This window comes from Lissotriton vulgaris, chromosome 3_2 (genome assembly GCF_964263255.1).
Source record: "Lissotriton vulgaris chromosome 3_2, aLisVul1.2, whole genome shotgun sequence".
Taxonomy (NCBI): domain Eukaryota; kingdom Metazoa; phylum Chordata; class Amphibia; order Caudata; family Salamandridae; genus Lissotriton; species Lissotriton vulgaris.
The window spans coordinates 91,141,795-91,166,440 of record NC_141690.1 but is presented as its reverse complement, the minus strand read 5'-3'; the positions used below and the strand labels follow the sequence as shown (position 1 = coordinate 91,166,440).

The following is a 24,646-nucleotide window of genomic DNA, read 5'->3' as shown; positions in this document are numbered from 1 at the left end:
TTTTTATTAACAACATGTGCAATGGACTATGTGGCAGTGTCCCAGCTTTCGGTTCCCAGGTTGCACTTTAGATTTGGGCTTGTTACTGACATTTGCTGACAAATGCTTTTTCCTGTGGCCTTCTGCTAGCCTAAGACAGTGCCTTGGTGATAACATGCAACTGTATTTGTGGTTGTGATGTTCAGTGGATGGTTGCACGGGGTTTGGCTTGCATTTTGTAATGAGCAGAAGTTGTTCTGTTTTCAGAAAGCAACATATATTTTTTTAAAACAGGTTGTCAGTAGTTCAACAGAGGAGGGTAAGGTGTGTTATGCTACCTGGGCATCAGAGTAATGCCTATCCTATATCAGACAGTATAACCGTTTCGATTGAGGCAATTCTTTTATTGACAAACCTTCATCAGGTGTCCTTTATTCCTGAATCCAGGTTCCAAATCGTTTCCCTCCTCCTCCTTTTGAGTTATGGCAAAGTGATTAGAAAGTGAGCATTAGATCCTCTGCTTACGATCCTTGATAGAACCATAGGTGGTAACAATATCCAGCTTTTGGTCCTTAGCACATCCGTGACTGCAATTCATTGTCTGCCAAAATCGAGGTTTGGTCAGCCTCTATGGCTGGTTGCCCAATCTCGTGTGCCTTTTTGCTGAAATGTTGGGTATGGTTGACTCTTTGCATGGTCCTATCTGCTCTGAGGCACATCCTGTTAGTAATATGGGGACTGTCAAAGGTTTACCATTGCAGCATGGGTTTTGTGATTTAGACGAAGTGGTCCTATACCAGTTGTCAAGAGGGTAATTCTACCAGTAACTAGATCACTTGGCATTTGGTAGGCATTCTTGTAGAACATGAACTCCAGGTTTTTTTTGCACATCCTCATGCTGCTTTGACACGTGTATTTCCGTGCTCTGATAAAAACTGACCTGCCAACTTACAGCACTGGCCTCTGACTGGTCATTTGCTTTTATAATTTTGTATTGTGGCAAATTGATCATTTCTTAAGGTTATGTTCTGAACTAGATTGTACTTTAACATCATCTGGAAAGACTGAGGTCCTTATGTGTTGTTCAATAGGTTCAACTTACACTACCATTGCTGTTTCCTGTAAGTTTCTGCTCATGGTTCAGAAAAAGATGGAGCCTATCATGCTGGCGGGCACAGTGAGCTTTGGCAAATTTTAACAGGAGGGGGGAGAGAGAGAGTCAGTGGATTCAGTCTCCCAAGTCATATACATAAACAAAGTGGAATCCACTCAAGTGATAGTGATCCCTAGAGTGATGGGGAACACACAGTGTTGTTTAAATGCCCCTCACACACCAACAGGCCCCTTGGTGTCATGCTTCATCATCGGGGCCTTCGCACCCCTCTACGGGATGCGGCGTGCTGCGACTCGCGAATACGCAGGAGCACTTGAAGTGAACTATGTGTGGGGGTGTGTGTTATATACCAAGATGTGAGTGAGGTGAGGTGAAAAAAAGTGAATTAAAAAATACCTGGCACGTGGGAAGAAAAAAACTTTATTAAATCCCCGGCTGGTATTATTAAAATTAAAGTGCAGGGCGTGGTTATAAAAGATACGTGTTAGGGTATCAAACCACTGTGTTAAAAGTCAACATGTTTCGGAGGTCAAAGCCCCCTTCTTCAGGACAAGGGTGAAAAGCACTTATCCTCGCCTTACTCACATGTAAGATGTAAAAGTGAAAATTAAAATTACCACAATGTGTAATGTTCCTCACAATGTTTTATATGTAAGTGAGTGTAGTTGCGCCCAATTGGCGTAAGAACCTGTGAAGACAAAATCATAGATAAACATACAGGTCTCAAAATCACTGTTTATAAAGGAGAAGAATAATGCTTCTCTCAAGAAAAAATCAGATAGCTCCCAAACAAATTAGTTGGAACCTGAAACAAAAATAAGGAAAAAATGGACACTACACACATACACACACGCAAACCAACACAGCTCTCTGCTCAGAAGAAATGAGAGCAGAGCAATGAGGACATAAAGATCTTACTTTAGGTTCCTAAATACAGGACTTCATGAGCCTATTAACGTATAAAGGGGAATCCTTCCTTTCTATTCAGAAACCTAAGAGATCAATATCAGGGTTTTAGTAAAGGAATTTAATCAGCAGAGAGCAAAAACTATAATGTAAAACTACTTCCCAGGGTGATCTCATAACTCACGGTTACAGCAACAGCTAATCGCCTGCCTCCCTCAACGCGGCTCCGATGAAGTGAGCTGCTGAAGGGCTAGGGCCTTTATATATGCTTGCCTGTAGCCAATTAGTTAGAATTTGATTGAATAATGCAAGCCGGTAAATGCCCAAATACGGAGGGAAACACCCCTCGCGTCCGGTAAGACGCTAGCGCCATACGCTGATCCTCCGCGCATGCGCACAGCTATCCCCGATGGGCGCATGCGCGGCAAATCCAGCAAACGCGCATGCGCGGACGGAGACGCTTCGTGAACCACACGAAGCTGACGTAGTTGTTTACAAACGTCTAAGAAGGAGTGGCGATCGGGATAGAAATGTCCCGGGAGAAGACAGCCACGCGCCCTGGAAACATTCAAAGGCACAATGGTGATCTTGGGCTCCAAAGGAATTAAATACCATGAAAAGGGGTGCCCTAATTATGGAGGTGTACCTATAAATGGGAAAACTACTCTCACCGATGTGTGGAATATAAAAACAATCAGAGGGAGCACTAGACCAACTCAAAACAGGGTACAACATATGCCACATTCTGCTGATAAAGAAAACCCTGTAAGTCCAGTAACAAGCATGAGACCATGCGTATACTGCAGACAAAAAGCGTTTTCACCTGAGAAGGTTCCATGGAATGGAATCATTCAATCCGGTGGTGTCGGTGCCCAGCCGAAACACCCACCGTTGTTCTTTCTCAAGGAGACCAGTCTCAGAGGGTAATTGTTCAATTATTGTCCACTGTAGCTCATTCACACAGTGTTGACTTTCAATGTAATGGGTTGACATTTTTGTAGTTTGTTTTCTGCACCTGATATTACTCTTGTGTTCGTTCAGCCTGACCCTGACCGGTCTAGTAGTCATGCCCACATATTCCTTTCCACATGGGCAGGTGATTAAATAGACTACATTTTTGCTATTACAGTTAGTAAAAGCACGCTGTTCCCATGTGGTCCCGTTGGAAAAAGTGAGCGTCTGTGTCTTTTTTGTGAGGTGGCAATTGTTGCAGTTACCACATGGGTAATGCCCATGTATGCCTTGTAACCTCGTTTGATCTTTTACAGGAGGAGGTGGTCGAGTATGAACGAGCATATCTCTCAAATTCCTACCCCTTCTGTGAGCAAAGAGAGGTTTCTCTAAAGTTAAGCCACCACTTGTTAAAGTGCGCCAATGTTTGTGGACCAATTTTGTCACTTGGTTGCTGACCGGGCTGTATGTGGTGACACAAACAGTCTTGTTTGCGGCGTCCTCCCTACATAGATTGTCCTCCAAAAGGGCATCTCGGTTATTGTTTCTTGCTCTAGTAAAGGCTTTTCGGATCACAGTTTCCGGATACTTTCTCTGTCTGAGTTTTTCACTCAGATCCTTGGCTTGGGTCTTGTATCTCGCTACATCAGTACAGTTCCGCCGTAGGCGTAAGAACTGCCCATAAGGAAGGTTCTCTCTCAGATGGCGAGGGTGAAAGCTGTCGAATCTTAGGAGACAGTTCTTAGCCGTAGGCTTGAAGTGTGTTTCCGTTTTTAGTATGCCGCTTTCATGGTAGATATTTAAATCCAAGAACACCATGTTGGTATTGGATGCTTGGAAAGTAAATTTCAGAAAGGCATTCTGATTGTTGAGCCAGTCAATGAAACCACTTATCATGGTAGCGTCTCCATCCCAGATAACCAAGATGTCATCTATATACCTTCGCCACATACGAATCCTTGCCCTGTGGGGATTGTTGGGGTGCAAGATTTTCGTGGATTCCAAATGGTGGACATACAGTCCAGCCAGGCTCGGGGCAAAAGTACTGCCCATACTGGTCCCATGCTTCTGCCAGAAAAGGGTGCCCTCATACTCAAAAAAATTTTTTGTGAGTGCTAAAGAAATGCACTCCATCACTACATTTCGTGGGGTGTGATATTCCCAGTTAGTAGAGTATAGTACCTCTTCAATGATTTGGATGGTTTCATCATGGGGGAGACTCGTATAGAGGCTCTCCACGTCCAGGCTCAGTAGCATCTGGGAAGTTGGGTCAAAAGGCTGATCATTCAGCAGTTGTAATACCGCTTTAGTGTCTCGTAAATAGGTGTCAGTTGCCTGTACAAGGGGTCTCAAGAAAGCATCCGCAAACTTGGATAAAGGTTCCAGGATAGATGATATTCCCGAAACAATAGGGCGTCCGGGTGGGTTCGCCAGATTCTTGTGTACCTTCGGGATGGTATAAAAGTAAGGGATGCGAGGGTTCCTCTGGGTCAGAAATTCAGACTCCTTTTTCGTGATCCAGTCATGTGTAAGGGCCTCTTCCACCATACCACCTATGTGAACTCTTAAAGATTGAGTGGGATCCTCCGTCAGGATCTGGTAGTTCCTATCGTCCGAAAGGAGCCGCCTGCATTCTTGGTCATAGGCTGCGGTTGTCTGGATAACCACTGCGCCCCCCTTATCAGCTGGCTTTATAATCAGGTCTTTGTTCGTTCTCAGTTCCTTGATTGCCTCATTTTCTGATCTGCTCATGTTCTGAAAGACCCTCTGTCTAGTTTCTAGTCCCTTCAATTCCTGCATCATTGCTTTTTCGAAGGCCAAAACTTCCACAGGAAGTTGATTATCCAGTGGGGTGAATGTCGATTTAGGTTTTAGACCTGTATCGGAAGTCTCTGTTGGTATATCCTTATCTTTAAAGAATGCCCGTAGTTTTATAGTTCTTATGAACTCCTGCATTTCCTTATGTAGTAGGAAAATGTCTGGTCTGTTGGTGGGAACATAACCCAGGCCCTTATTCAATACCTCTTTTTGCAAATCTGTCAAAGGCCACGGGGTTATATTAATGACTAAGTCCCCCTGTGGCTTGTTGACGCCTGATTGGCTGCCATACTCCTGGTTACGACCCGCGGGTCTGCCTCCTCTGCGGGCTGCCAATTCACGTTGTTGCCCTTCTTGTTCCGCCCTCTGCGGGATCCCTGGCCCCAGGATAAAAAAGGTTGTTGATTTTGGGGTGCACTGGTTTGCTCTGGGACCCACTGGGGGTACATTGGTCCCATTTGGGGTGGGACAAACTGATACTGCGGGTATTGAAAAGGCGGTTGATAAGGGTTATATTGTGGGCCTTGGAAACCACGCCATCCTCTCTGACGTGGGAATTGGGCTCTCTGTTGGCGGAAGCCGCCTCTTTGTTTTCTCTGTTGAAAGCCTCCCGATTTGTTGCTAGAGTTACTGCCATCCGAGTTGACACTATCTGTATCACTCATATTATCCTTCATGACATAATCTGCACGAGTATATGGGTAGGCTCTCTCAGGGGTAAAGCGGTCTTTGTCTTTTTTTAGTTTGTTGAATTTGCTTTGTTTCAAGCCCGCCTCAAATTCTTTCATCTGTTGATTCAATTCCTCTAGACCCTTTTTGAGATCCGCTGGTGAAATAAAAGCCTTAAGCTGTACTTCAAGTCTTTGGATCTCTACTTTCAGTTCAACTGACTTCCTTGCTGCTGTCTGAACTATAAGTACTAACCAATCCCTGGTGCAGTGCCAAGAGATCAGTGACCATGCCTTCTTAAAAACAAGGTCATCTTGGAAGATAAATGGTTCAATTTTGACCAATAGACCTTGTGGGGCCATTTTGTTTCTCAGATATTCTCTCATCAGTAAGCCGTGAAGGGCTGTCCTGATTTGAATCTTGCGGGTGTTCATTAGTTCATCCCAATCAGCTACAGCGGGCCCTGGATCGCTACTGCTAAGGCCCTCAAAAGGCTTATCATCTGCGAGAATGCGGTCGATGTCGTCCTCAGTAAAAGTCAGTCCGTGTTCATCCTCCATGTTGGCAGATGAGGAGGACAGGAAGGTATTTCAGAGGTAAAGTGGTTGCGTGTGAAAACTTGGAGTGTAGGTCCAAAGGGGAAGGGGACTCCCACAGCTGTACGCTGTCTATAAACAAATTTTAACAGGAGGGGGGAGAGAGAGAGTCAGTGGATTCAGTCTCCCAAGTCATATACATAAACAAAGTGGAATCCACTCAAGTGATAGTGATCCCTAGAGTGATGGGGAACACACAGTGTTGTTTAAATGCCCCTCACACACCAACAGGCCCCTTGGTGTCATGCTTCATCATCGGGGCCTTCGCACCCCTCTACGGGATGCGGCGTGCTGCGACTCGCGAATACGCAGGAGCACTTGAAGTGAACTATGTGTGGGGGTGTGTGTTATATACCAAGATGTGAGTGAGGTGAGGTGAAAAAAAGTGAATTAAAAAATACCTGGCACGTGGGAAGAAAAAAACTTTATTAAATCCCCGGCTGGTATTATTAAAATTAAAGTGCAGGGCGTGGTTATAAAAGATACATGTTAGGGTATCAAACCACTGTGTTAAAAGTCAACATGTTTCGGAGGTCAAAGCCCCCTTCTTCAGGACAAGGGTGAAAAGCACTTATCCTCGCCTTACTCACATGTAAGATGTAAAAGTGAAAATTAAAATTACCACAATGTGTAATGTTCCTCACAATGTTTTATATGTAAGTGAGTGTAGTTGCGCCCAATTGGCGTAAGAACCTGTGAAGACAAAATCATAGATAAACATACAGGTCTCAAAATCACTGTTTATAAAGGAGAAGAATAATGCTTCTTGAGAGATTATTCTTCTCCTTTATAAACAGTGATTTTGAGACCTGTATGTTTATCTATGATTTTGTCTTCACAGGTTCTTACGCCAATTGGGCGCAACTACACTCACTTACATATAAAACATTGTGAGGAACATTACACATTGTGGTAATTTTAATTTTCACTTTTACATCTTACATGTGAGTAAGGCGAGGATAAGTGCTTTTCACCCTTGTCCTGAAGAAGGGGGCTTTGACCTCCGAAACATGTTGACTTTTAACACAGTGGTTTGATACCCTAACACGTATCTTTTATAACCACGCCCTGCACTTTAATTTTAATAATACCAGCCGGGGATTTAATAAAGTTTTTTTCTTCCCACGTGCCAGGTATTTTTTAATTCACTTTTTTTCACCTCACCTCACTCACATCTTGGTATATAACACACACCCCCACACATAGTTCACTTCAAGTGCTCCTGCGTATTCGCGAGTCGCAGCACGCCGCATCCCGTAGAGGGGTGCGAAGGCCCCGATGATGAAGCATGACACCAAGGGGCCTGTTGGTGTGTGAGGGGCATTTAAACAACACTGTGTGTTCCCCATCACTCTAGGGATCACTATCACTTGAGTGGATTCCACTTTGTTTATGTACAGTGAGCTTTGGAGCATTTGTTATTTCCTCCGGGAGTATTAGTTTGTAGTCTTTTATTTGCCGTTGATGCTGGTCAGTGTTCAAAGAAAATGTTCATTTGTATTTTTAAAGGAAATGACGCAACCATAATAATGGTGAATCATAGATATTTGGTTATTTATTTTTGTCTGGTACTTCATATGGATCTAACCCTAGTTCCTGTGACTATCATTAGGTGAAAATGTGCTTTTAATTCAGTGACAGTTATAGGGACCTCTAAATTCTCCTGGCAGGACAATCCAAATAATGTATTGGGCTCTATTTCATGTCACATTCTTGATTTCTTGGGTAAAGCTATTTTAGAGGCAGCTTCAAGGGTCTGTGAACAAGCAGTAAAAGAGAAGTGGCCTTTTAATCAGTCCTTTTGCATCACGTTCATTTGAAGCTGGGTATTTATAAAGCATATTAGCTGCTTATGTTTTTTCTTAAGTGGTATTTTTGTTGGATCCAACGCAGAGCCCTGCAACTCATGGTATAGCTACATATAGGGCACATCTTTAACGCACTGCTTTTTCAGACATCTCCATTAGCTCTCTAAGTACTATGTTACCAGATGGATTGTTCCTGCAGTTTTTGCGTTGATTTAATTGCTTTGTTGACAGTCCACATTATGCCATTAAACAAAGTGATGTCTCACATTGTTTAAAGATTCGGCTACTGCTTGAGATATCCTCATGTAGTAAGGACCGTGACAAGGAAGAAAAACAAGGTGATTATGGCCCAATTACTAACTGTAATCTTCACAGTGCAATGCAAAACCTATACTGAAATTTACCAAGTAACACAAGGCCACCTTGTGTGGTCCTGCGGTTCATGGTAAATCTGGAGTAAAGCAATGCAGCGCAGGACGCTGCCTTGCATTGCTCTGCGTCTGCGGTAGCACACATATTAAGAGGAAAAATCCTTAGAGGATTGTTTTTGCACAAAAGCAATCCTGGGTGTAATGGAAACACTGGCATCATCTTTTAGGAGAAGCAGAAAGGACAATGCGGCTAGGTTTTAATTATTGAGTTTTAGGCTGGAAAAGTAATTGGTATACATGTTATGTGCATGAGCTGGGAGGTATAAGTGAAAAGAATTTCACCATAACATAATCAGTAGGGTTGTATAGAAAGGTAACATCTGCTTAAAACAACCAAAAGACAGACAATCATATTCAGCCAAAGACTTATTTGATTTTTGCAAGAGTCTATTGTACATTTACATGTCACCAGCAATCCTTTGATGGGTCTGACAAATTGATAGTTGTTCCCCTCCAAGTGTTCTGTTCGTGCTTCAGGCGTGACTAGATGCCCTCATCTGGATGTGACATTGAAACCCACAATGCTTTGGGAGACTGATCCTACATGAGTTGAGCACGTGAGAACACGTTCTCCATTAGAGAACAAAGAAAAGCAAATTTCCAGCAACAGCACTGCATGAAAACACTGGGATTTCAGCACAGAGCGGGTGCTTATGAAGGGACAGTGCCAACACCATATCCGGTGAAGAAACAGCTAGGGATTCTGCTCATACGACAATGACATTGGGAAATCTAAAGCTCCAGAGTATCTACATTACTGCCTTTAACTTCTGTCTCCAATTAAATATATACTTTCCGTGGAAAGACTACCATAAAATGTTCAATTTTTGTTTGCCCAGGCAGCACCATAATTTTGTGTTAAGCATGCTAAGTGTTTAAGGGCCATATGTATCAAGATACCCATTTGCGATTCCCAAATAGCGATTTTTAAGAAATCGCTATTTGAGAATCGCAAATGGGTATGTATGTACAAAATCACATTTTTCTTGCGATTTCTTAGAATTCCTTAATTGCTATTCGCAAATTGCGAATCGCAATTAAGGAATACTTTCCCATTCATTTCTATGGGCCAGGAGGCCCATAGGAATGAATGGGAAGTTATTCTCAATTTGCGATTCGCAATTTGCTAATCGCAAATTGAGAATAATTTCAAGGGTGCAGGGGGTGTCCAAAGGACACCCTATTGCACCCCTGAAATATGCATGGGTGCACCTGTGGCGCACATACATGCCCTAAGGGCATGTATGTGTGTCACATGCCACTTTGAAAAATGCAAAAATGTGCATTTTTCAAGGAATTCGCAAATTACCGCCAACTAGAAGTTGGTGGTAATTTGCGATTCCTTAAGGGCATTTTGCAATTTTTATTTGCTACATACATTGCATTTAAGGAATCACAAAACTTGCTATTCCTTAAATGCAATTGCAAAATAAGGAATCGCAAATTTTGCGATTCCTTATTTTGCACCAGATTTTGCTTAATACATTCCATTTAGCAAGTTTGCATTCGCAAAGGCCGAAATTCTGCGAATTTCGGCCTTTTTGAATGAGAATTTGCTTGATACATATGGCCCTTAGTGCCTAATCTGTTTACAGCCTTTTCAGTTCAAGGATGCCTTACAAGACCCTTCTGGGCCACCGTAGGGCCACTCTCAGCAAGCGATTGAGTGGCAACACATGACGTGTTCATCAGCATCACTATTTCTCGAGTCTGTTGTACTACCTTATTGCAAGTGTAGCCCTGTCCTGTTCTCTTGACTTGGAAACACAATCTAAGAAACATACCTTTCTTCCAGGCATGCCTGTTAAGAATAACGTTGCAGCTCTGCGTCAGTCTCCAGGCCAGAATGGCACCAGCTTTCATGGCTGCATCCGCAACCTCTACATTAACACTGAGCTTCAGGACTTCAGGAGATTGTCCCTTCAAGCAGGCATTATTCCAGGATGTGAGCCGTGCCACAAGAGGGTTTGTGTGCATGGTTCGTGTCACGCCACAAGCCAGTCAGGCTTCTCCTGTGAATGTGAAGGAGGCTGGACAGGACCCCTGTGTGATCAGCAAACCAACGATCCTTGTCTTGGAAATAAGTATGTCTGACCATTTTATTTACTTTACTGTTTTTTTGGGTTTGTTGAACCATTGCTATATTACATTTGTACACTACTTTTTTATAAGTGGCAGCATTGTTTTACCTTTTTACCTACTTTTCTTGTTCAATTATTTTCTAATGTATTGTAGCTGACTGTATTGCTACCCATAGATGTATGTTAGAAAACAAATCCTGTTGTTTTAGGTGTTGAGCGCAAAAATTTCATACCCCTCTCATATAATATACTTTTTATGAGATAATGGTTCTGAATTATTGGTTAGAGTAACTTTTTATATTCAGGAACTTTAGATGCCAAATTATATTGCCTTCATTTAGAAGTCCCGGTGTAACACTTTATAGGATAATCCCATATGTCATTCTTTAATGTACAACACCATCCTCCCACCTTGTGATATCTCGTGCTTGAGGCAAAGGGGGGGAGCTCTTTATGCAAAGCTGTCCTGGCCAGCTGTAGATACACAAACCCAGCAACTCAAAGGCCCCCTCATAGGTCTACACATAAGAAGATATGAGCAGGAAATGTCTTCCTGCCATTATCACACAAGACTTTTTTTACTTCTGCTCTGCCCCAATCGGAAATTTGCCCACAAAATACAAACAAGCCACTTTTAGTGCCAATTTTAGTCTCTTCCCTGATCCAAGATTTTAGATGTGTGATTAGGTTCTATGTGATATAAAGGGTATTATAGAGGATCTTGTGTAGGACGTCACCAATGTCAATGTCCTTGTACCAATGTCTCAATCCGTTTTTTCCTACAGACATGATATAGTTCAGAGCCTGTGAGAATCAAGGTTTCATCTGTGAAATCTCAGACTACTCACAGGACATTATTTCCAACCCACTAGAAAATAACTTGGAAGGCATTAGACAGAACTTAAAGTCAGGGTGTAGCAAGGAGCTCGGTAGACAATTGGAGAGGTATGAGTAGGCACTTTACATCGTCTTCGACTGTCCTGCCTTGTGCTCAGACTCTCCACTTCTCATCACCTGTCTTTCTCCCGAATTCTTTTAGAGTTAGGAAAATAATTTTCTTTCAAGGAATGCATTTGTATTGTGTAATTTAGTTTCTCCTCATGCCTCATTGGTAATGCACATTAATGACCAATGGGCTCGTGAAAGTGTACAACATTATCTTCTCATAACTAATTCGAAAGAAGATGATTCAGCTTTCTTTGCTTGTGAGTTTGAGTGCCAAATCTGTAATGCTTTTTAATGTACTCATACTACATACCACCAATCACTGGATTATAAATATTGAAATTAGTCTGGAAGAGCTTGACCTGTCTAGGTCAGCACAACACCACTGGTAGACCTGGCATCCTTGGCGTGGGTTTCCACCTAACATTTTGCCTACAGAACTTCGGTTTTGCTGACTTTGTTTTTGATGGCCTTAGGACTCTGCACACTTTACTACCGCTAACTATTTCTAAAGTCCTTGTGCTTTTTCCTTAACCCCTTCGCTGCGGCGGCAATTCCGCCGCAGCGCTAGGGGGTGGGGAGGACCCGAGCGGTGCTCACATGCTCGTGACGGAGCCGCTCCGTCACGAGACACGGTTGCGCTGTGCTCATGACGGAGCGGTTCCGTCATGGCCCCGCCCGCTTAATAGAACGCGCGCAGCTCAGCCGATGCTCATGACGGAGCGGCTCCGTCATGAGCATGAGAGGGGTTAAAACATGGTAAAATTGGGTTATACTCAATTGCCATATTTTATTTACTTATAAGTCTCTTGTAAGGTGGCACTGCCTCTTCCCAAGGCCTGTAAATTAAATGCCACTAGTGGGCCTGCAGCACTGTTCCACCTACTTAAGTAACCTTTTTAAACATGTCTCAGGCCTGCCATTGCAGCCTGTGTGTGCACAGTTTTAAACTGCCATTTTGACCTGGTAATAAAAACCAGACCTACACCTTCCTTTTTAATACATATAAGTCAGTCCTAAGGAAGGCCCTGGACAGCCCTTGGAGCAGGTTGCGATGTGTTTAAAAAGTTGGACATGTACGTTTGAGGTTTACATATCTTGCAGTAGTGAAAAAACTCTTACAATTGCTCTTCCCTACTTCAAGATCTGTCTCTCCCTTACTATAACATTTTAATTACCATATTACACTTAATAAGATGTAATTTCCAAATGGGAGCTGGTAACCAGTTCATTGTTTGGTGTCTTTGGAATTGTCATGAAAAACCCAAACTTATGGGGAAGTCAAGTTTGAAATTCAAATTTTGAAAATGTCACTTTTACAGCGTTGGCATTTTCCTGTATTAGCCATTTGGTGCCTGCAGTCTGTCCCTTGGTCAGATGACTGGGTGCAGTTGACAGTTTAACTTTGCATATTCCTCCTACACAGCCACACACAATTATAGGATAAGTGTGCCTGATTTGTCATCCCTGGCAGGATGTCAGGGAGGACCTGTGCACCGCCCCACTTACACTTGAATAGACTGGGTCCTGCCTCCACACAAAAGGCTGCATACCTCCATTAGTTAGTCTGGAACTAGGGCACGAAAGGCAGGGCACCTGTGCACTTAAAAGGCATGCCGCTCGAGACTATGAAGAGGACGCCATGCTATATGGCCGGCCTTGCAACTCTGTGGATACTCATTACAGTGCTCACTGTGGGGTGGTCAATTTACCCCAACTTTTTCCAGTGCTACCATGCTTTGGAATCACAATACGAAGCACCTTTTTTTCAGAACAGGAGCATATTATCTGCAGGGAGTCATATATCTTTGAAATATGATTAGAGGCTTCCGCCGACCTGGACATTGTGAAATTATTTACGACCCTTGTTATTTACATACAGATATTGATCCTTGAAGTAACTTTTCCAAGGACCATTTGTCTGAAGCTTTAAAGTCATTGACTATTAATGCATCTAATTACCACACCCTGAAGAAGTCCAAGTTTATACTGGACGAAACGCCTTGGCTGATGTTTTTATGAATCTGAAATTGATCTACAATAAAGTGAAGAACTACAACTGGATCTAGCCAGAAGTTGATTTTGTCAAACTGTTTGATATTCTATTGTAACACAGTGTCTCTTCATGCTATATGGGGTGCAGCTCTGTTTCTGTTATGTGTATATTTTGCCTCTAGAACCTTATCCCCATTTCAAAGTTACACTGAACCTCAGACACCAACTCTTCAGTACACTTCTGGACATGTGGATACTCTGCCAGGAAGAAGGACTGCTGTGCTACTGAAAGGACAGCTACTCTGCCCAACTGAAGGACCTGCTGCCCTGTTATACTGACCTGCTGCCCTCCTGCCTGTTTGAGAAGGACTGGACCTGCATCCCTTAAACCAAGAACCCCAGAGTGACTCCAAGGGCTAGATGACTGGCATCCTGCTCTGAATCCTCACAGACATAACAGGCTTCCAACAAGCCTGCACATGGACTCTGCTATCTGAGAATCACCCTGCCAAGTGGCGTCACCCAAGTCCTGGACCCTTGGAAGTAGGCCTAAGGTGCTCTGCCATCCTCTGTAGATCCAGCAGAACTGAAGCCTCTCATCTGCTGCTCTGTGTCAGCCTGAGCAGAGACCTTCCTCTGCTGCATGGATCACCTTGTCGCAAAGACCCACATCGCATTGGAGTCTCATCGGCACCTCCTCTGGTGCACAACGCATCCTTGGTACAGGCCGTCACATTCTTCGTTGATGGTAGCCTCAATGTCGACACCGGAACTGATGAACTGCTTTGGCTGCGTATCGCATCTTTGCAACTCTCTGCAAACCAGGATTTAAGGGACTTTGTTCAGCAGGTGCAACTGGATCCCTGTAGCCGGCCCATGCTCCATAGTGGTCAGCATTAAATTGTGATTGTGTCCCGGTCCGCTGCAACCAGATATCCACAGTTGGTCATTTTTGATTCTATTTTCACCCAAAAAAATTAAATTGCATATCTCCTGTTCTACTGATAGGATTTTTGTCATTTTGGTCTTGTTTTATTTATTAAAGAAACCTCTATTCTCCTAATCTGGCATGGGATCCTTTTTGTGTGCTGTTCTCACCTTATTACTGTTTAAAGTCTTGCACACATACCTTACACATTGCCTTTAAGTTAAGCCTAACTGCTGGGTGCCAAGCTACTAGACGGTTGAGCATAGGTTAATTTAGGGTTGGCTTGTGCCTCACCCAGACCAGGAATGTAGTTGCTGCTTAATCAGGGCTCACACCCAAGTCAACCAACAACCCAATTTCTTACACTGGTGATCAGCGGTGTGGATTAGCACATGTTTGTGCAGTGCCATGCCGTGATTTTGTGTACAGTACCATCCCATATCTAAGACCAATTCAAGTTGATTGGCCTTTTTGTTTTTCTAAATTCCCTCTCATTCTACAGACTGTTGTGTCTCTACTAACCTCTACAAGTATGGAGTTTGAGCTGGCTAACAGGGGGCTTACACTGTGGTACAGCTGAAGGAGATCTGTAAAGAGAGGGGACTGCCAGCAAATACCAACACTAGGAAGGTGGAGCTCCAAACGGCGCTGAGGTCATAGCTGGAAGTCCACCAGTCACTGGGTATAGCCACAGAAGGAGAGGATGATGTGGAATGGCAAGGAGAGGTTCTGGATACCAGTCCTGAGAGGAAGCTGTTTGCTGAGAGGAAGGATGTGCCTCCTGAGTTGGAAATCCTTCCAGAGCAAAAAGCAGAGTGTCTTCCCAAGGCCTGTCCCCTGAGGAACTGGCAGACAGAAAGGTGGAAAGGGAGCTCAGGCTGGAGATGGCCAAACCTAGCATAGAAGAGAAGAAACTGGTCATGGAGGCAGAACAGAAAAAGGCTTAGGCAGAGTGAACTTTGGAGGAGAGAAAAATCTTGTTGTCTCAAGAATTTATGGCTTGATTTGGATCTCGTGGATGGGTTGCTCCATTACAATGGTGACAGATATCCTGTCCGCCTGAATATAAATCTCATAGGATATAATGGGATTTATATTTTGGCAGACGGGCTATCTGTCACCATTGTCGCCAATTTTTAAAACAGGCCATTAGTCTGAAGGAGCTGGAACTCAAGGCCAGGCAGGGTTCAGCAGTGATGGTGGCAGCAATCCTACATTGCCCTCTGGAGACAAGAGGGTCCATATACCTAAAGGTCTGGTGCATGACTTTGTTGTGGGGAACAACATGGACAAGTGGTTTTAATCATATAAGTTGGCTTTGCAGATCCACAGGATCCCTGAGGAGGATTGGGGGAGGGATTAGCCTCTGGAAGCACATCCCTACCAAGGGGAGGGATGCCCTGCTGGCCCTAGATAAGAGACCGGACGAAGTATCTTCCCATGAAAGAAACCCTAGTCAGAACGTATGGTCTTACATCTGAGAAGTACAGGTAGAAATTTAGGGACAATGTATATGGCCTAGTGCTGTGAATCACTAGGACTCTGGAACGCACAACAAATAATATATTTATCCTTTATACCATTCTGTTTGTTTTAATCAATATCTCAAGACCGCAAATATATTACATTCGCATATTATTCATCATGAATGTCATTTACAAGATCAGTAACAAGGTTCATATCAAATATCGTTACATAGCAACAAAAGGCAACAGTTTTTCAAAACACAGGTTTACAAAAGAAAAAAACCCAATGCATTTCGGGGCTTTGTGCCCCTTCGTCGGGGGTCTGAAAAAAAGGAAAGATACAAACAAGGAGAATATTACTCATCTGTTTCTTGACATGTTTAACCTTTAACCCTCAAGAGTTTTTTCAACTGGTGCTTACCTAAATAACGTGGACTAATACGAAGCCTGTGTAAGGTTTGTTTTGCCTTTTTTGACAAATTTCTGAAAAACCAAATGTAGACGGTCATATAAAGTTTATCTAAAAGATGCCTGTCCTACAGTATGTCTCTGGGAAAATGAAAAATTTGTGTTACCTGTCGGTTAGTCAGTATCGCATTTATAGATGGAGGAAAAGTGAATATTTAGGAACTCATATAGCCTGAAAAACAACAAGTGGCGCATATACGTTTTAAGGAATTGGAATTTAAGGGCTCACCTGCATATCTTAAAAGTCTCGCATACGTGAAGGAGACCTAAATGGAACAGATAACTTCCATCAATACACTGTTTTATGTATTCTGTTAATGAAACGGTTTAATAAGGTAAACGATGTCCTTTACCTGCGAGTCTAGATATAGGGGATTCGATCTCGCTGTTGTTTCCGTTCACGATGCTATTGGGACAGAGAAATGAGGGCTGTTATCACTGCCTTTCTCACCCTGATAAGTCACTATATATTATCTAGGAATTCCTTGGGTCAGCTTACCGTTCGACATTTTAATGTTCTCCTGTGCAGAGGTTAACCGTCACCTAGCTCACCGGCCGGAAACTCTAGCGGATGCGCAAGTCCTTCACCTATTTCAGCTGTCTAGTTGTCAAGAGTAGACAGAGACAACAGACTTAAGACGAACTGTTTTGTTGATCGACTTCCCTATTTGTAACGAGAAACTTTATGTGTCTAAAACGTACACGACGTAGACAACAAAAATTTGACCCTAAACCGCTCTTTAAAGCTATTGGTAGAGGATTCTCTATGAAAATGTGAACAAACGTTAATAACAACTGATCAAAGATAACAAACCTTCCTTGTCGATATGCATTGTATATAACACGCGTTGGATTTAAGGATTAGTGTTCTATAATCGAGCCTATTTGTTTTGACTCCTCGGTGATACTGAAAACAATCTAACAGCTATCCTGTTTATTTTATGTGTATTTGATTTCAAGAGAAAAGGTAACAATTTTTACTCTTGTCATTAAATGTTAGTGGTGCCTTCAAACGGAATCCATAGTCTAAACAAACCAGTTTCTGTGATTTTATCCCTGCCTATTTACAAACTATAGACATATTTTGCATGAGTGATATAAGTTACAAGAATCAGTGTCAATACTTCAAATCTCATTACTTTGGAATACATTCAATGGAAACACTATATCTTTGTGTAGAATCGCATGTTTTTTAATGTGCATTTTGCTGTGTATGGAGATCCCTACTTGCTTGGACTTTACAGAAAGCATGCCATTTCCATCTTGTCATTTAATCCGAGAGGAATCATTGTATTTACGGATCCAGTAGGCTTCTCTTTGCAGTAGTATCTTAGCATTGTCCATTCCTAGTCTCTGAGGTACTAATTCAATAATTTGAAAACGAAGCTGAGCTATGTTGTGGTTTTTCTCAATCCAATGCTGTGCCAGCGGTGACGTTAAGTTTTTGTTGCGTATGCGACTCTTGTGCTCAGAAAGTCTTAGTTTTATCTTCCTATCAGTCTTACCAATATATAACAGCCCACACGGGCATTTGATCGAGTAAACTACGTGTTCTGAGTCACAGTTTGTAGAATGTCTAAGCATTATTTTTTCTCCAGTACGTGGATGCTGTAAAATGTTCCCTGGAATTACATTATTACAATTTTTGCAGTTAAAGCACCTCATAGTTCCTTTATAGGCCAGTTCTTGTTGCAATGAAGATGGTTTACTAAGAAGTTCTTTAAGATTTTGGGCTCTTTTGTACGCAAATAATGGTCGTTCATTACAACATTGTTCCAAAGTCTTTTTCTGCCAATAGAATCTATATTGTTCTTTTTATGTCCCTTGATGCAGTTGAATATTTGGACACGAAGACCATTCTGGTACTTGAAGTTTTCGGTTTCTTTTTAAGGAGTTCTGCTCTCGGTATTGCTTTGATTTTTTCTAGGTGTGCTTCGAGTAGTTTTCTTGGATAACCCCTATCAAGATATCTTTGTTTTTGATCATTTAGACTCTTGTCACATTGTTCCGTATTAGAAGATATGCGTTTAATCCTCATGAACTGTGATACTGGCAAATTATTTATCAAATTCGCTGGGTGAAAACTACTGTATAGTAGCGCAGTGTTTTTGTCCGTTTCCTTTTTGTATAGTTTTGTCTGGATAGAGTCATCCTTAATTTCAACAAGAACATCCAAAATGGTAGCGCTATATTGCTTGCATTATATGTGAATGGTCTTCGTGTCCAAATATTCAACTGCATCAAGGGACATAAAAAGAACAATATCAAAGAGATGGGAGATTCTATTGGCAGAAAAAGACTTTGGAACAATGTTTAATGAACGACCATTATTTGCGTACAAAAGAGCCCAAAATCTTAAAGAACTTCTTAGTAAACCATCTTCATTGCAACAAGAACTGGCCTATAAAGGAACTATGAGGTGCTTTAACTGCAAAAATTGTAATAATGTAATTCCAGGGAACATTTTACAGCATCCACGTACTGGAGAAAAAATAATGCTTAGACATTCTACAAACTGTGACTCAGAACACGTAGTTTACTCGATCAAATGCCCGTGTGGGCTGTTATATATTGGTAAGACTGATAGGAAGATAAAACTAAGACTTTCTGAGCACAAGAGTCGCATACGCAACAAAAACTTAACGTCACCGCAGGCACAGCATTGGATTGAGAAAAACCACAACATAGCTCAGCTTCGTTTTCGAATTATTGAATTAGTACCTCAGAGACTAGGAATGGACAATGCTAAGATACTACTGCAAAGAGAAGCCTACTGGATCCGTAAATTACAGACAATGATTCCTCTCAGATTAAATGACAAGATGGAAATGGCATGCTTTCTGTAAAGTCCAAGCAAGTAGGGATCTCCATACACAGCAAAATGCACATTAAAAAACATGCGATTCTACACAAAGATATAGTGTTTCCATTGAATGTATTCCAAAGTAATGAGATTTGAAGTATTGACACTGATTCTTGTAACTTATATCACTCATGCAAAATATGTCTATAGTTTGTAAATAGGCAGGGATAAAATCACAGAAACTGGTTTGTTTAGACTATGGATTCCGTTTGAAGGCACCACTAACATTTAATGACAAGAGTAAAAATTGTTACCTTTTCTCTTGAAATCAAATACACATAAAATAAACAGGATAGCTGTTAGATTGTTTTCAGTATCACGGAGGAGTCAAAACAAAATGGCTCGATTATAGAACACTAATCCTTAAATCCAACGCGTGTTATATACAATGCATATCGACAAGGAAGGTTTGTTTTCTTTGATCAGTTGTTATTAACGTTTGTTCACATTTTCATAGATAATCCTCTACCAATAGCTTTAAAGAGCGGTTTAGGGTCAAATTTTTGTTGTCTACGTCGTGTACGTTTTAGACACATAAAGTTTCTCGTTACAAATAGGGAAGTCGATCAACAAAACAGTTCGTCTTAAGTCTATTGTCTCTGTCTACTCTTGACAACTAGACAGCTGAAATAGGTGAAGGACTTGCGCATCCGCTAGAGTTTCCGGCCGGTGAGCTAGGTGACGGTTAACCTCTCCACAGGAGAACATTAAAATGTCGAACGGTAAGCTGACCCAAGGAATTCCTAGATAATATATAGTGACTTATCAGGGTGAGAAAGGCAGTGATAACAGCCCTCATTTCTCTGTCCCAATAGCATCGTGAACGGAAACAACAGCGAGATCGAATCCCCTATATCTAGACTCGCAGGTAAAGGACATCGTTTACCTTCTTAAACCGTTTCATTAACAGAATACATAAAACAGTGTATTGATGGAAGTTATCTGTTCCATTTAGGTCTCCTTCACGTATGCGAGACTTTTAAGATATGCAGGTGAGCCCTTAACCCTTTCCATGCTCATGACGAGCTCAGCTCGTCATGATGCACAGTTGAGCTGTGCTGATGACGAGCTGAGCTCGTCATGAAACACTGACATCCTGCATTCTTCAGCACAGGAGGGGAAAACACCTAGCAGCGAAGGTGTTAAATTCTAATTCCTTAAAACGTATATGCGCCACTTGTTGTTTTTCAGGGTATATGAGTTCCTAAATATTCACTTTTCCTCCATCTATAGATGCGATACTGACTAACCGACAGGTAACACAAATTTTTCATTTTCCCAGAGACATACTGTAGGACAGGCATCTTTTAGATAAACTTTATATGACCGTCTACATTTGGTTTTTCAGAAATTTGTCAAAAAAGGCAAAACAAACCTTACACAGGCTTCGTATTAGTCCACGTTATTTAGGTAAGCACCAGTTGAAAAAACTCTTGAGGGTTAAAGGTTAAACATGTCAAGAAACAGATGAGTAATATTCTCCTTGTTTGTATCTTTCCTTTTTTTCAGACCCCCGACGAAGGGGCACAAAGCCCCGAAATGCATTGGGTTTTTTTCTTTTGTAAACCTGTGTTTTGAAAAACTGTTGCCTTTTGTTGCTATGTAACGATATTTGTTATGAACCTTGTTACTGATCTTGTAAATGACATTCATGATGAATAATATACGAATGTAATATATTTGCGGTCTTGAGATATTGATTAAAACAAACAGAATGGTATAAAGGATAAATATATTATTTGTTGTGCGTTCCAGAGTCCTAGTGATTCACAGCACTAGGCCATATACATTGTTACTATACCAGTGGGCAGGCACTAATCTGGCACAGCACACGTATCGCTATAAGAGATTTAAATACACAGTAAAAACCACGAGTGCAGCACCCTTCTTCATTCATCATAGAAATTTAGGGACAGACAGAAGCTGCCCCAGCAGTCCTGGGTGGATTGTGTGCGCTCCTTTTGCATGGCACTGGTTGGTTGGATGAAGGGCAGTGAAGTAAAGGATTATCAGGGGATGTATAATTAGGAAAAGTACTCCCTAAATGCTGAGTGCCAACAGGTTGGGCATTACAAGGGGGATGCCAAGTGTCCCAAGCAGGCACAGCCCTCCACTGGAGAGTATACACCGGAGTTGGTTAGTGTAGCGCTTAGGGATGAGATTGCCCTAGATAGTGTAAGGGAAAGCATACAGGTTACCATAGTGTCTCTGGGTGACAGAGAGATGGTGCAGAGAACTCACATGCATAGTGACACTAAGAATTATAGGTAGTGGGTCACCATTAATGGGCAGAGGGTGGAGGCTCTTCAAGACACTGAGGTCACCTATCTGGTAGCCTCAAGACTCCCAGGAACTGTTTAAGGGTTTTTCACATCAGTCACTTCAAACACTAATTCGAGAGGTCATAGGTAACCATGCCCTTGTTATGGATGATGGGGTGGAGAAGGAGAGTGAACCTCTCCTTGATATCCTTCCTTCCAAGGATCCGGAAGAGTTAGTGGAGTGTGTCTGCCTCTCCCTTACACCATCCCTAGAACAGCAGAGAAACTGTCATTAGTTGTTGGGGCAGTTGGCATCTCTATTCTCCCTAATACCAGGACCCACTACATGGTGCACCCATGATATTGATACTAGAGACAGTATCTGTATAAAACATCAAAACAACAGGTTGTATGACAGGGTGAGAGCCAGAATTAAGGAGGTGGTTTCCAAGATGCCGGAGTTAGGGTTTATTGAGACCTCAGACAGCCATAGGTCCAGCCCAGTGGTGCTGGTCACCAAGGCTGCTCCTCCAGCTACCACCCCACAAATACTGAATTACTGGGGGCTCAATGCAGTCATCAAGACTGATGCACACCCCATCCCCAGAGTGATGAGCTCATAGATCAGTTGGGAGCTGCCAAGTTCCTTAGCATGTTTGACTTAACATCTAGGTACTGGCAGATTGCCTTAACCAAGGGGGCTAAAGATAGGACCACATTCCCTACCACAGAAGGCCAGTCTGGGTGACTCCCTTTTGATTGAAGAACACTCCTGCCACCTTCCAGAGGTTGGTCATCTAGGGCCTGGCTTTATTGAAGAACTTCAGTGCCACCTATCTAGACATCATTGTGGTCTTCAGTTCTAGCTTGGAGGACCACCAGTGCCACTTTGGGGAAGTGCATCAGGCTCTGCAGAGAGCAGGCCAGACTATCAAGGCCAGTAAGTGCCAGATAAGGCAGGGTTCGGTGGTCTACTTTGGACACCAAGCGGGAAGGAGGCAAGGTGCAGCCCCTGCAGGCCAAGATTGAGACCATTCCGGCTTGGAAATCCCACCCAAGACCCAGACCAAGGTGAGAGCCTTCTTAGGCCTCACCGGTTATTACAGGAGATTTGTCAAGGGATGTGGCACCATTGTTGCACCCTTGACAGATCTGACTTCCAAGAAGCAGCCCAGACAGGTGATCTGGACAGAGGCATGCCAGAATGCTTTTGATACTCTGAAAGAGGCCATGTGTAGAGCACCCGTGCTCAAGGTCCTTTATTTCTTCAAAGAACTCATTTACAAGATGGACTCCTCAGAACATGGTATAGGGTCTGTGCTCTCACAACTGAATTAAGAAGGTGTAGATCAACCTATAGCATTTATCAGTAGGATGTTTATTCCCCAAGAATGGAGGTGGAGTGCAATAGAAAGGGAAGCCTTTGCAGTGGTCTGGGCACTAAATAACCTGAGGCCATGCCTGTTTTGTGCGCACTTACGGGTTCAGACAGACAATGAACCTCTCCAACAACAGACAAGCATCCAATTTACCTGTTACTGTAATAGAGTTAATACCCAAATTGTTGAAGTGGCCTATCACCCTACAGAGAGTGGGCTTTACGGTGGAGAACCGTCCTGGCACAGACAACGCCAATGATGATGGTCTCTCCAGGTTTATCTGCCTTATTGAAGAGAACTCCAAAGGGGTTGGGTAGTTCTCCCCCCTTTCAGCTGGGAGACACATGTGTAAGACCTGTCATCCTTGATGTGGATTTCCTCCTAACATTTTACCTTAAAACTTTTCTGTTTTGCTGACTTTGTTTTTGCTGGTCTTCGGATCCTGCATTCTTTACCACAACTAACCAGTGCTAAAGTGTTTGTACTCTTTCCTTAAAACATGGTAAGATTGGCTGATACTTGTACCTCCCATGTAGTAGCTGTGCCAAAGGCCTGTAACTTAACACTGAGTGTGCTGTCCACCTTATTCCCCCTTTAAAACTGTTTCAGGCCTGCCATTGCAGCCTGTGTGTGTAGTTTTAAGCTGCGATTTCAAAAGGCAAATTAAACCTTTTGCCAAGCCCACACCTTCCTTTTTAATACATATAAGTTAACCCCAGGCAAGGCCACTGTAATTATGTGGCAAGATTGGGTCAAATTATGTGGCAGAGTTGAGTAAATAATGCAGCCATAAAAGGCAAATTATGCAGCATAATACGGCACATTTTGTACTACTATTACTTCATTGTTTCGTTATTTTTAAATTTTGTAACACTGTATGGGCATTGGTTGCCCCTCATTAGTATCAGTTTAACACTCAAATATAGCAATAAATAACAAAAAAGTGACCAGTACAGCTTTGCAAAGCGCCTTCCGCTGTGCAGTAACACATGATGCTGCATTTTTAGTAACGTTGTAAGCCATTAAGCCAGAAACTAAACTTTTTTGTTAAAATCTGCAGATGATGGATTGTGTGGCAAATGCAACAAATCTATAGTTAAGGAAAAATCGCCGCACAATTTAATAATTCCAGTGGCCCTGCCCCTGGGGAAGGACCTGTACAGCCCAGGAGGAAGGGTGTAATGTATTTAAAAAATTGGACTTGTGCTTTTGAGGGTCACATGTCCTGGTAGTGAAAACTCTTACATTCGTTTTGTACTACTGCAAGACATACCTCTCTCATAGGATGACATTGGAGTTACCTTATTACATTTAATAAGCTGTAATTTCCAAATGAGAGCAGGCAACTTGTTCATGTTTGGTGTCTTTGGAATTGTAATGAAAATGTCTGTCTTATGATAAAGTCATATTTTAAAGAACACTTTTGAAAATGCTAAATTTAGTATTTTCCTGCCTTAGCCATTTGGTGCCTGCAGCTAGTCTCTGGGTCACATGACTGTGTGTAGTTGACAGTTTGGCTTTGTGTATTCCTCTTAGGCAGCCACTCACAATAGGGAGCTTAGGTGTTCCTGGATGGGCCATAACTTGCAGGATACAAGGGAGGAGCAAGGCACAGCCCCAAGTACACTTGAATAGGCTATGTTCTGCCTCCACACAAAGGGCTGCATAACACTCTAGTTACCCTGGAGCTAGGGCAAGGAAGGCAGGGTACTTTTGCATTTCAAAGGCATGCCTCTAGAAGCTTCTCCCCACTTCATAGGCACAACTGGGTGTAAATACTGAACCTCAGACACTAACTCTTCAGTACGCTTCTAGACCTGTGGATACTCTACCAGGAAGATAGACTGATGTGCTGATGAAAGGACTGTCATTGTGCTGGACTGCTGCCCTGAAAGAACTGTTGTCCTGCTGCCCCCTTGCCTGGGTGAGAAAGAATGGACCTGCATCTCTTGAACTAAGAACCCCAGACTGACTCTAAAGGCTAATTG

The 24,646-nt window shown here is 42.6% G+C and overlaps 1 protein-coding gene across 3 annotated transcripts in view; it reads left to right on the top strand.

Moving 5' to 3' along the window:
- SLIT2 (slit guidance ligand 2) overlaps window positions 1-24,646 on the top strand; it is a 650,203-nt gene that overhangs the window by 619,142 nt on the left and 6,415 nt on the right. For all 3 annotated transcript variants that reach the window (XM_086964039.1, XM_086964038.1, XM_086964040.1), the window contains one exon: window positions 10,068-10,356. In XM_086964039.1, coding sequence (XP_086820165.1) covers window positions 10,068-10,356 — 289 coding nt within the window. The remainder of the gene's footprint in view (window positions 1-10,067; window positions 10,357-24,646) is intronic.